This window comes from Halichondria panicea, chromosome 9, assembly GCF_963675165.1.
Source record: "Halichondria panicea chromosome 9, odHalPani1.1, whole genome shotgun sequence".
NCBI classification, from domain to species: domain Eukaryota; kingdom Metazoa; phylum Porifera; class Demospongiae; order Suberitida; family Halichondriidae; genus Halichondria; species Halichondria panicea.
The window spans coordinates 454834-465000 of record NC_087385.1 but is presented as its reverse complement, the minus strand read 5'-3'; the positions used below and the strand labels follow the sequence as shown (position 1 = coordinate 465000).

Sequence of the window (10167 nt, the reverse complement as noted above, 5' to 3'; positions counted from 1 at the left end):
GGGTGCCTGGGGAAATAGCAGACAAGGATAATAATAGCCCACAGTATGCTAGTGTATTTTGAGGCTCAGAAATAAAGTGGGTGGCTGGGGGAAATTGACTACTGTACAAAGTAGTGTTAGTAAACAAAAATGATTGAGTACAGGTACAGACACACACTCACCTAAGATGTGATTGTATTTCTATCTCCCTCCTCAGCTGATGTTCCACGGAGGCTCGTTGTAGCTGTGCCTTGAACAACACCTTTAGAGCCACTACAAACTTGCTACTCTTCTCTCTAGCCAGGTACACACTTCCAAACTTTCCTGGAAAAATGGATTGTAGTATGTACGCCATTGAGCTTAACACGCATGGATTATAATTTTCTAGCCATGCTAACACGACAGCCTTCTTATTACAATACTGTTGGTCTGCTCAAAGGGGTGATTTGCTATCGACAAGTTTCTCTGTACGCCTATAAAGTTGAATAAATAAACTGTACCTCTTCCGAGAGGTTTTCCAATATCAAAGTCACTGAGAGACCATCTTCTCGACTGTTGTTCTTCCTCTTTGGGGGACTCCTCCTTCTTTATAGCCTCCGTATGTTTACTGGTCCCATTGTGAGGCTGTAGTACAGTGCTTGGCTTGGGGACCGGATCACGACCTTCCTGTGATGGGATAATAATAGATATCTTGTTCGTATAACATACGCTTGATCACACCTCCTCTGATATCATTGGTAGGGGTTTGCCGACAACGTGTTTGCTTGGTACCTCATTCTCCTTATTGATAGTCAGTCCTTGGACCTGGGGAAAATATAGTTATCTCAGTGTGTTCCAAAAACATAAGGGAGGACTGCTTACCTTGGTAGTGATGGTCTCCATCTTGTATTTTACAGCTAGCTAGCTACAGCTTGTTTGAATTTTACAGATTGCTGACGTTTACAGATTTTGAATACAAGCGCATCTTACCTACTGCGCGTGCGCGAAATTATTATCACATGTAGAATAGCTATTTAACGCCCCCCAAGCAAAGAGAAGATAATTATCATGGCAGACCATTTACTAGATGATCCCGACTCTAAGGACGGTGTGGAGACTCCTGAAGACCCCCTGTCCGGTGATCTAAACGACCTAGAGGATGACACTTCTTTGTTAGACGCTGGGCTAACGGATCTTGATGGGAATGGCGACCATGATGACCTGTTAGCACCCACCCCTACTGACGACTCTGAGCACCTCCTGGACAATGCTGCAGATGATGATCCGGTGAGAGGAGTGTTTATAGACCCTCTATATTTTCAAATCAGTCCATTTCGTATTAAAACACATAGACTGCACTGGAGGAGGCCAAATTACTCACATACGCTAAATTGTATTGTGTGTATCTCCCTTGCAGGAGATAGAGGCCATCAAGGCAAGGGTGAAGGAAATGGAGGAAGAGGCAGAGAAGCTCAAGGAAATGCAGGGAGAGGTCGACAAGCAACTCATGTCCACTAAAACAGGTGACGGAATTAGAAAAGGTCGACCCCATCGATTAATATCACTTATCCAATATGCAGCTTCATTTCCTACACCCGAGGAGAAAGCTGAGGCTGATGCACGATCTGTACACATTGGAAACGTTAGTGTTGGCTTCTCCAATTACCTCAAGTGTTGATTCCCTGCTCTGTAGGTTGACTACCAGTCTACTGCGGAGGAGCTGGGACAACACTTCCAGAGCTGCGGCCCCATCAACAGAGTTACTATTCTGTGTGACAAGTTTACTGGACATCCTAAAGGGTACACAGACAGTATGAGTATAAATCTATCACTTTGATTTGTATTCAGGTTTGCGTACGTTGAGTTTGTGGAAAAATCGTCAATCTCAAAAGCTGTTGAGTTGGATGAATCGTTATTCAAAGGAAGACAGATAAAGGTAATTTCAATTTTTATTGCAAAACGTGTTTACTTGTAAGTGTGTTTCTACAGGTAGCTGCTAAGAGGACGAACAAGCCTGGCCTCACCACTACAAACAGGGGGCGTGGTCGAGGAGGAAGGGGGCGTGGCTTCAGGGGAGGCGGCTACGGTTACGGAGGGGGATACATGATGATGCCTGTACCAGCCATGCCAATGTACCGAGGCAGAGGGAGAGGAGGATTTAGGTGGGTTGGTATTTTCATTCAAGCACTTGATAAAAAGTTGTTATTTTTCTACACAAACATGGTGTGATTTTTTCTTTTTTTATTTCCTCTGCAGGGGGGGCCGTGCTAAGTCCAACTGGTACGCACCTTATTAGGGAGTGTTATTACTCTGTATATTCATTGTAGTAAGTTTGTATATTGAATTTTGAGAAAAGAAAAGAGAAAAAAAAAAGACGAAAGAAAAAAAGAAAAAAAAACACGAGAAAAAAGACAATGTGAACTGTTAGGCCCTAGCAATTCTTGTATTGTACTTTGCTGTTATATATCTCTCCAACACACACACACACACACACAACCAGCTGCCCAGTGAACAATCTGCTGGACAATTTTTGGCCTTTCCTTTCTTTTTGTGTGTATGCATTTGAACAATTTATTCTCAAAGAAACATTTTGCCAGCTACAAACTGATGTAAAATCTTAATTTGGGTAAGGGTCATTTTAAGAGAAATTCTGATTGCTAAATCAGCTACTGCATGATTATGCCTATCATAATTACATACGAGTGTACTAAATTTACTCGAATAATAATAATGTCTATGACGATCATGACCAAGTCATCAATTGTGTAAGCAAAAAGAGAGAGGGATGCTTCAGCCAATAGAGATAGAACGCAACGAGCTTGGCTACCAACTGGACGAGGTGCGGGAGGGCAGATATGTGAGAGTGTTCCAGAGGCGCTGTCCAGGGATCTCCACTAGCATGTTTCTAATTCATGGTGGAGGGGGGCGAGCAGGGCAGTTCAAACACTTGGTCAAAGTGTTACAATCTAAGTAAGTGTATTATATTCACATGCTTGCTTTAATTGCGATTGCTCCTCATAGAGTAAATGTGGTGGCATTTGATTTCCTTGGCCATGGAGATAGCCCCAGTCCCAACCAACCAGAGCTGTACACAATAGACGAAGTATGTTCTGTTATAATTATCATTCACACACACCACTTTAATATAGTCTCATAGTCTCATAGGTCCCGTCTGTACTGGGCCCCATCTGCTATACCGTAGTCCTATACAAGCATAAAATATTGTGTTTTGGCCCATTTTAAGGCTAAGAAAACATTATGCGATTACAATTGGGATTGTACAGGCCTCGCGAATAATTGTGCGATACAAAACTGATTATCACGCATCAATTTCTAGCACTATGGCACTAATTACTGGGTTCTCTTTCTTGCAGCACCTCAAGGATCTCTCGGTGATCTATGACAAGTACAAGGGTCGACGTAACGTGTTGCTAGGTCACTGCTATGGTGGAGTGCACGCGCTGAGACTTGTCAAACAGCTGAACGATCAGGGGAGGGTGAACGAACTAGTGGGTGTGGTCATCCTGTGTCTGGGGGACAAGTGCCTACCAGGAACTATGTTAGGATACCTACCAGCACCTGTTCTGGGTGAGTGGGCGTATCTTAAAGGGTTAGACCTACAGAAGAAGGCACATTGACAATTTGAAAATCACTACAATGTTGACTTGCTGTATAAACTATAGAAGGCGGCATGCTAAAAATTACAAACACTATGCTCCAATGTTGACTTGTTTATTATTATGAGTATCTCCCCCCTCCCCCACACACACACACACACCCCATACAGAGGTACTCTGCCCACACATACACACACCCCACACAGAAGCACTCTGCCCACCACACACACTCCCCACATGCACACACACAGAGGTCCTCCGCCCACTGGCCCGATCTAGCTCCAACGCTGCCCTGTTCACACCCACCACAGACCCGGCTATAGTGGCCTTCGAAAATGCCATCTCCGACCGAAACAGAATGTACATGATGAAAGTGCTACTTGGCGACACAACCAATCAGGAGCTATGGAACGACTATATAACAACTGCAGCTCAGATCCTCATCTCTAAGGACATCCCTCGATTGCTGATTGGTGGCGAGGGCGACGGGATTTTCCCCGAAGAGAAGATTATTGGATTGAAGAGAATACTTGAAGTGCCTGATGATTGCTATCATGTGATCAATGAGGTCGGCCATTTACCCATGCTGGAAAAACCAAGCGAAGTTTTGGACATTATATTGAACTTTATTTAGTGTTGGACACATTGCTATAATGTTTTTTATCATTAATTTCAGCAGAAAAACATTTCATATTAGTTTTTGTTGTGCATCAAAAAGTGGTGGTGTGTGACACAAAATGTCCACTTGTGTATAATTATGTAGTTAGTTCGTGTACAATAACGTGTTGTTGGTTGGGCACACAAAAGGATCCGTCCAAACAAGAGAGGTCTTTTTCTGAGCAGCTGGAGTGAGCATGTTGTTCCATAGTCCTTTGGCCATGTGCTGGTGGGCTAGCAATGAGGGGTGGAAACAGTCCAACTGCATGGAGACACAATGTGATTTGATGACACCATTTGAAAAGATCTTAGAAAATGGATTCACAGAATTCTATAGTTATGGCAGCTAAAAGAGTCCTCCCCGAACCATTGATTAAACGGGGGAGGGGGGGGGGTTGAATTGTATATCTTTCAACAGCCATAACTTTAGTATACCGTTGATCCAATGTCAACAGCAACTGTATATATACAGTGCATGCAACTTGCATGGAGACAATAATGTGAATACGAAGCTGATTTATAGCAACTGTATACAGTGGGTTTGTGCATGGTCATATTTCTGTCAGGAATTAGGCCATTAAATGCATGGGTACCTATACGGCTGTACCTACCTATCTACAATAGAATTCAACCATTATACAGCTGGTAGCTTTATAATACTGCTCACGTCTGACAGGAAGTCGATTGTGAAGTTGCTCGGATCAGTTCCTGAGAAGAATGGTTGAATCACAACTGCAAAGTCGTCCTTTATCCCAACATAGTCAGCTGCTACCTACACACACATAAGAACAACCCCTTTCAATTTACTAACGTCTACACACAATTATAGGTATTGCATTTAACCTTCTTTCACAAAGCCAGCCTATTACATACACTAACTAAATACCTTGTTCATTCTGTCGTTGAAAGCCATTGCTGTTTTATCCAAATCTTCCCTGCAAATTAAAACACACAGAGATCATCCATTATAACGAGTCAGGTATTATAATGGTTACCTTAGCTTCACTCCCTCTGGTGTACTTCCTCCCAGGAACGCACACGCACACTCTATTGGTAGTAAACGATGTACCTCTGTGCAATGCTTGTTCTTGAGAGACAGTGTGTAGATCTGCAGCATTTGTGGGAGTACAATGTTTACAATGGGAAGTCTTTCTTTCTGCACTAATCATTTTGTAATCCCACAAGTGAGGTAATCAAAACTTACTCCTGAGATGTTCCCAGTGAGAACGAGGTTGACAAACACTCGTGGTATCTTCATCACCTCATCCAAGGTCTCCCTCAAGTGCTTCTCGAAGTCGTCAGGAGTGAGAGTGGGCACAATCTCAGAGCATCTGTGGCAATAGAGTGAATGGACAGCATTAATTATTAAAGCAAAATTTACTTGTAAAGAGAGAGTGGGGGATAGTGAGAATGGGGAAAAAATGTGTGTGTGTGTGTGTGTGTGTGTGTGTGTGTGTGTGTGTGTGTGCACAGTAAAAACAGATTCGTTATAATAACATAAAACATCTCAAATAAGAAATGACATAAATTTCTGTCATTTTAACACTAAAATACGATTAGTGATGCATCCCATATAACATAATGTGTTTTTACTGTGTGGGTGTGGATGTGTGTGCGTGGGTGTGGATAGTGTGGGTGTAGAGATACTTACGCCAGACAGAGGTCATTTGCTCCTATGAAGAGAGTCAAAACCTTCCAATCGTTATCCATGTCAATCTCTTTGTGCTGGGGAGACCAAATCAATGGCTTCACTAAAATACTTCCATGCAGTATAAGATACCTCTTTGAGCTGCTCCAGCATGTACCTCCACTCGTGTGTGACCAGGTTAGGGATCATGGCACCACTCTGGGCCGCATTCAACACATCCTTATCAGGCTTGTATTGAAACGGAGGGCACACAATATCATAGCAAAGCTGCAGAATACAAAGAGATATTATTATGATAAGTATACTGACAATGAATTACTACATGTAGCAACAAACAAGCAATGATTCCACTGATTACTGACCTCTCCAAGGTGATGACCCAGGCTGCCTCCAATTAAATCATCTCTGTAGTTCTTGAGAAAGTTAGGAACAGTCTGAGCATCGTCATCCATCCCGATGGACCAGGACATTCCCTGTGGTACATGTGGTGGACATTATCGAGGGACTGGCAATGCATCTCTAAACTCACTCTGTACTCCTGCAAGTCCTCAATGATGTTACCGTGTCTACCCATCATGCCAAAGCCTGGAGGGAGATGATGAACACATACACAGAATGAGGCAGCACATTGCTGAGCTACTAGCCTCACCCCCCCTTTACTCTTGCATAATTATTAGTTTGCACATTGGTGTAGATGGAACCCTGTAACAAGCGGTACATTCCTTACTTTCTATATGAAACCCAGAAAAATAATGTTAGCATACAAGTTCCTTACCAGCAGTGACACTGTCCCCCAGAGCCATGACAACTCGTATGTCCTGAGGCCTCAGCTCATGCACTGTCCTGGCAGGAGGGAGAGGGGGCAGCTTGGGGCAGTCAAAATGGACCGTCTGACAGCTGCAATGCTGCACTGCAAATGCAGCTGTGAGCAGCAGTAGGGAACTAGCTACCAGCTTGTACATGTTTATACCTGTAGTGAAGGTTTAATTTGTGGTCATATGACTGAGTCATGAATTCCATTAACAAAAAGTGCCTTAGAATATACGAATATCAATAACAATGCATACTTGTATTGAACTACCAACAGTAACTTGTATGCATGTTTAGAAACATGACACCTAATCACAACATGCAGGTAGAAACATAATAGGTACAAACAAGTGTGTAGAGGAATCATTATAATGACGGCATTTAGCCACTGTAGAACTATCCAGGCAATGAAAATTGTTGACTGGCAAACAGACAAAATGGTGACCACAAGACTATAGGCTTATAGGCTATTATCGCTTAGGCCATACAGTAGAAGCTAACAACAGGCAAGAAATAGTGTAGTTCACAGGTTATACACACACATTTATTGTACACCATAGAACTTCTAAACTAGCAATGTCCTCCCACCAATGCAACACACTGTATTATGGTTCCGGATGTGCTGCAAGCAGTGAATATGCTACACCTAATGCAAAGAGTGTATAAAAGGAGAAGGGTATTTCGAAGTGACGAGTATGCCTCTATAGCTGACAATCGATCATGTTGAAGTCTGGCCTTCTCTTATTTGTTACCTTTGGAGTCTTCAGCTCTATGCAGCTACTTGCAATGGCACAAGGTAACATAGAAAAGTGAATATACTGTGATTGATCTGAACTTACTGATTTAGAGTCTGGATCAGTGGCTGATGGTGGGACTCCTAGCGTCAGTGTCCTCCGTGGTCGTGATGGGCCACGAGGAAGAGACGGACGTGATGGAGTGCAAGGACCAGTGGGCCCAAGAGGACTCACCGGAAAGAATGGACCTCCTGGTGCATCCGGAGCCTTTGGACCAAAAAGTGGAGGTGTGGTCTACACCAGGTGGGGAAAGCATACCTGCAGAGATGGAGCCAATCTAGTCTATTCTGGAGTAATGGCTGGGAGTCTCCATAATCAGGCTGGTGGTAGCACCACTCGACTGTGTATGCCCAATAATCCTGACTACACCCTCCCATTCATTAGTGGTGTACAGAGCTACAGCTCACTTTTTCCTGTTGAGTATCAATTCACAGTAAAGAACGGTGCACACGACATTCCTTGTGCTGTGTGTGTGGTGCCCACTAAAGACCTTGTGCTAATGGTACCTGGCAAGAGCTCTTGTCCAGCTGGATTCACGAGAGAGTACTATGGCTACCTCATGTCGGAGAGGGTACATACTGCTCATAAACGATCTACATTCGAATGTGTTGACAAAGATCTCGAGTCTGTACGTGGAAGCTCAAGTCAAGGATACGCCAATCATGGTCTGTTTGGTCATGTTGAGGCTGTGTGTAATGCACTCGCTTGCCCTCCTTACAACAACTACAAAGAGATCAACTGTGCTATGTGCACAATGTAGTTGCTCGACGATCCATTAAACGCTATAATTATATGAACTGAATACCGAACTGTAATAATTATGTACTAGTATAGCAGTAAATCAGTAGGATTTAGGTTCACTATTGCAAAATCTCACGATTGATATTGTTGAACTCCGGCCTTACCAAATGCTATGCAACAGTAACTTGAAATGCATGTTTATAAACATGACACCTAATCACAACATGCAGGTAGAAACATAATGGGTACAGGAAGATGTGTGTATAGGAATCATATGATGTCTTTTAGTGGATCCATTAACTTATAATTATTGTGAAAATTGTCTAGCAACAGACAACATGGTAATCACGAGTTAGGGTCTTTTGTTAATCGCTTAGGCCATAAAAATAAACTGCTCTATATAATTATAGAAGCTATATATAGCTATATGCAAGAGATAGTGCATGTAGTGTAGTGAGTTGGTACACACATTTCATAACGACATTTTACATTGCTATGCATAAAAAATTATGTTATCTCCCAACTATAGAAAAGTCCTCCCACCAATGCAACACACTGTATTATGGTTCCGGAAATGCTACAAGCAGTGAATATGCTACACCTAATGCAAAGAGTGTATAAAAAGGAGACGGTTATTTTGAATTGTGACGAGTACGTCTCTAGCTGACAATCAGTCATGATGAAATCTGGCCTTCTCTTATTTGTTACTTTTGGAGTCTTCAGCTCTATGCAGCTATTTACACGGGCACAAGGTAACATAGAAGTGATGAATTTATCTATCTGAACTGCTGTTTTAGAGTCGGGATCAGTGGCTGTTGGTAGGACTCCTAGCGTCAGTGTCCTTCGTGGTCGTGATGGCAGGGATGGGCCACGAGGAAGAGACGGACGTGATGGAGTGCAAGGAGTAGTGGGCCCAAGAGGATCCCCTGGAATGAATGGACCTCCTGGTACATCTAGAGCCCCTGGACCAAAGAGTGGGGGTGTGGTCTACACCAAGTGGGGGAAGATTACCTGCAGAGATGGAGCTATTCTAGTCTATGCTGGAGTAATGGCTGGAAGTCATCACATAAAAAATGGAGGTGGCACCACACGACTGTGTATGCCCAATGATCCCGACTACACACTCCCATTCATTAGTGGTGTGCAGAGCTACAGCCCACTCTACAGTGTCGAATATCAAGCTACTGTTCGAAATGTTAACCACGACATTCCTTGTGCTGTGTGTATGGTGCCCACTAAAGACCTTGTGCTAATGGTACCCGGCAAGAGCTCTTGTCCAGCTGGATTCACGAGAGAGTACTATGGCTACCTCATGTCGGAGAGGGTGCATGTTAATCATCACCGATCTACATTTGAATGTGTTGATAAAGATCTCGAGTCTGTGCATGGAAGTTCACATCATCAGGGACATGGTCTGTTTGGTCATGTTGAGGCTGTGTGTAATGCACTCGCTTGCCCTCCTTACAACAATTACAAAGAGATTAACTGTGCTATGTGCACAATGTAGCTGTTCTATATGAACCGATTGAAAACACTCTGGAGTATGTAGACTAATATATATACTCAGTTAAAATGTCTATACATGTGAGATTGATATGGAAGAACTCCGGCCTTGTTGTCAACCGAATGCTATTTGCAACATCAACTTGTTATGCATATTTAGAAACATGACACCTAATCACAACATGCAGGTAGAAACATAATGGGTACAGGAAGATGTGTGTATAGGAAGGAATCATTTTATTGACAGCATTATACGTACTGTACAACTATATCTGTATTGTGAAAATTGACTAGCAACGAACAACATGGTGATCATAAGTGAGGGTCTTTTGTTAATCGCTTAGGCCATAAAAATAAACTTCTATAATTATAAGTCAAGCTATAATTTATAGCTATATGTATGAAATAGTGTAGTGAGTTGGTACACAGATTTCATAAC

At 42.8% G+C, this 10167-nt stretch overlaps 6 protein-coding genes across 12 annotated transcripts in view; 4 read left to right on the top strand and 2 right to left on the bottom strand.

The window, feature by feature from the left end:
- LOC135340787 (aurora kinase C-like) overlaps positions 1-950 on the bottom strand; it is a 2341-nt gene extending 1391 nt beyond the window's left edge. For both annotated transcript variants that reach the window (XM_064537170.1, XM_064537171.1), the window contains exons 1-5: positions 841-950; positions 700-783; positions 480-645; positions 162-303; positions 1-6 (exon numbers count right to left, since the gene is read on the bottom strand). The exon at positions 1-6 is cut by the window's left edge. In XM_064537170.1, the coding sequence (XP_064393240.1) occupies positions 1-6; positions 162-303; positions 480-645; positions 700-783; positions 841-861 (419 nt within the window). In that variant the 5' untranslated portion in view covers positions 862-950. The remainder of the gene's footprint in view (positions 7-161; positions 304-479; positions 646-699; positions 784-840) is intronic.
- LOC135341206 (uncharacterized) overlaps positions 1-10167 on the top strand; it is a 50826-nt gene that overhangs the window by 38081 nt on the left and 2578 nt on the right. The gene's annotated exons all lie outside the window — the stretch shown is intronic.
- LOC135340788 (polyadenylate-binding protein 2-like) lies at positions 970-2604 on the top strand. Of its 4 annotated transcripts, XM_064537173.1 has the most exons (8): positions 970-1245; positions 1376-1481; positions 1539-1600; positions 1652-1758; positions 1807-1894; positions 1948-2120; positions 2215-2238; positions 2459-2604. In XM_064537173.1, the coding sequence occupies exons 1-8, from the start codon at positions 1027-1029 to the stop codon at positions 2577-2579; spliced, it is 900 nt and encodes a 299-aa protein (XP_064393243.1). In that variant the 5' UTR covers positions 970-1026; the 3' UTR covers positions 2580-2604. The 4 variants fall into 4 exon arrangements, with proteins under 4 accessions (XP_064393243.1, XP_064393242.1, XP_064393245.1 ...); XM_064537172.1 differs by having other exon boundaries at positions 1376-1600; XM_064537175.1 differs by having other exon boundaries at positions 2215-2562.
- On the top strand, positions 2694-4346 carry LOC135340790 (protein ABHD8-like). Its single transcript, XM_064537178.1, has 4 exons — positions 2694-2928; positions 2980-3061; positions 3333-3546; positions 3827-4346. The coding sequence occupies exons 1-4, from the start codon at positions 2744-2746 to the stop codon at positions 4207-4209; spliced, it is 864 nt and encodes a 287-aa protein (XP_064393248.1). The 5' UTR covers positions 2694-2743; the 3' UTR covers positions 4210-4346.
- LOC135340786 (phospholipase B1, membrane-associated-like) overlaps positions 4246-10167 on the bottom strand; it is a 27953-nt gene continuing 22031 nt past the window's right edge. For 2 of the 3 annotated variants that reach the window (XM_064537166.1, XM_064537169.1), the window contains 10 exons: positions 6656-6850; positions 6410-6465; positions 6243-6353; positions 6013-6147; positions 5884-5957; positions 5437-5563; positions 5228-5340; positions 5119-5167; positions 4900-5004; positions 4246-4494 (listed from right to left, as the gene is read on the bottom strand). In XM_064537166.1, the coding sequence (XP_064393236.1) occupies positions 4339-4494; positions 4900-5004; positions 5119-5167; positions 5228-5340; positions 5437-5563; positions 5884-5957; positions 6013-6147; positions 6243-6353; positions 6410-6465; positions 6656-6850 (1121 nt within the window). In that variant the 3' untranslated portion in view covers positions 4246-4338. Of the gene's footprint in view, positions 4495-4899; positions 5005-5118; positions 5168-5227; positions 5341-5436; positions 5564-5883; positions 5958-6012; positions 6148-6242; positions 6354-6409; positions 6468-6536; positions 6624-6655; positions 6851-10167 lie in introns of those variants that run through there. The other variant, XM_064537167.1, reaches the window with a different exon arrangement.
- LOC135340796 (short-chain collagen C4-like) lies at positions 8248-9847 on the top strand. Its single transcript, XM_064537187.1, has 2 exons — positions 8248-8977; positions 9023-9847. The coding sequence occupies exons 1-2, from the start codon at positions 8902-8904 to the stop codon at positions 9730-9732; spliced, it is 786 nt and encodes a 261-aa protein (XP_064393257.1). The 5' UTR covers positions 8248-8901; the 3' UTR covers positions 9733-9847.

Coding starts and splice junctions, on each gene's coding strand:
- LOC135340788 (XM_064537172.1), top strand. CDS start 1,027: ATGGCAGACCATTTACTAGATGATCCCGACTCTAAGGACGGTGTGGAG. Junction 1,246..1,375: donor ATGCTGCAGATGATGATCCG/GTGAGAGGAGTG, acceptor TCTCCCTTGCAG/GAGATAGAGGCCATCAAGGC. Junction 2,239..2,458: donor GGCCGTGCTAAGTCCAACTG/GTACGCACCTTA, acceptor ACACACAACCAG/CTGCCCAGTGAACAATCTGC.
- LOC135340790 (XM_064537178.1), top strand. CDS start 2,744: ATGCTTCAGCCAATAGAGATAGAACGCAACGAGCTTGGCTACCAACTG. Junction 2,929..2,979: donor GTCAAAGTGTTACAATCTAA/GTAAGTGTATTA, acceptor TGCTCCTCATAG/AGTAAATGTGGTGGCATTTG. Junction 3,062..3,332: donor AGCTGTACACAATAGACGAA/GTATGTTCTGTT, acceptor TCTTTCTTGCAG/CACCTCAAGGATCTCTCGGT.
- LOC135340796 (XM_064537187.1), top strand. CDS start 8,902: ATGATGAAATCTGGCCTTCTCTTATTTGTTACTTTTGGAGTCTTCAGC. Junction 8,978..9,022: donor GCTATTTACACGGGCACAAG/GTAACATAGAAG, acceptor CTGCTGTTTTAG/AGTCGGGATCAGTGGCTGTT.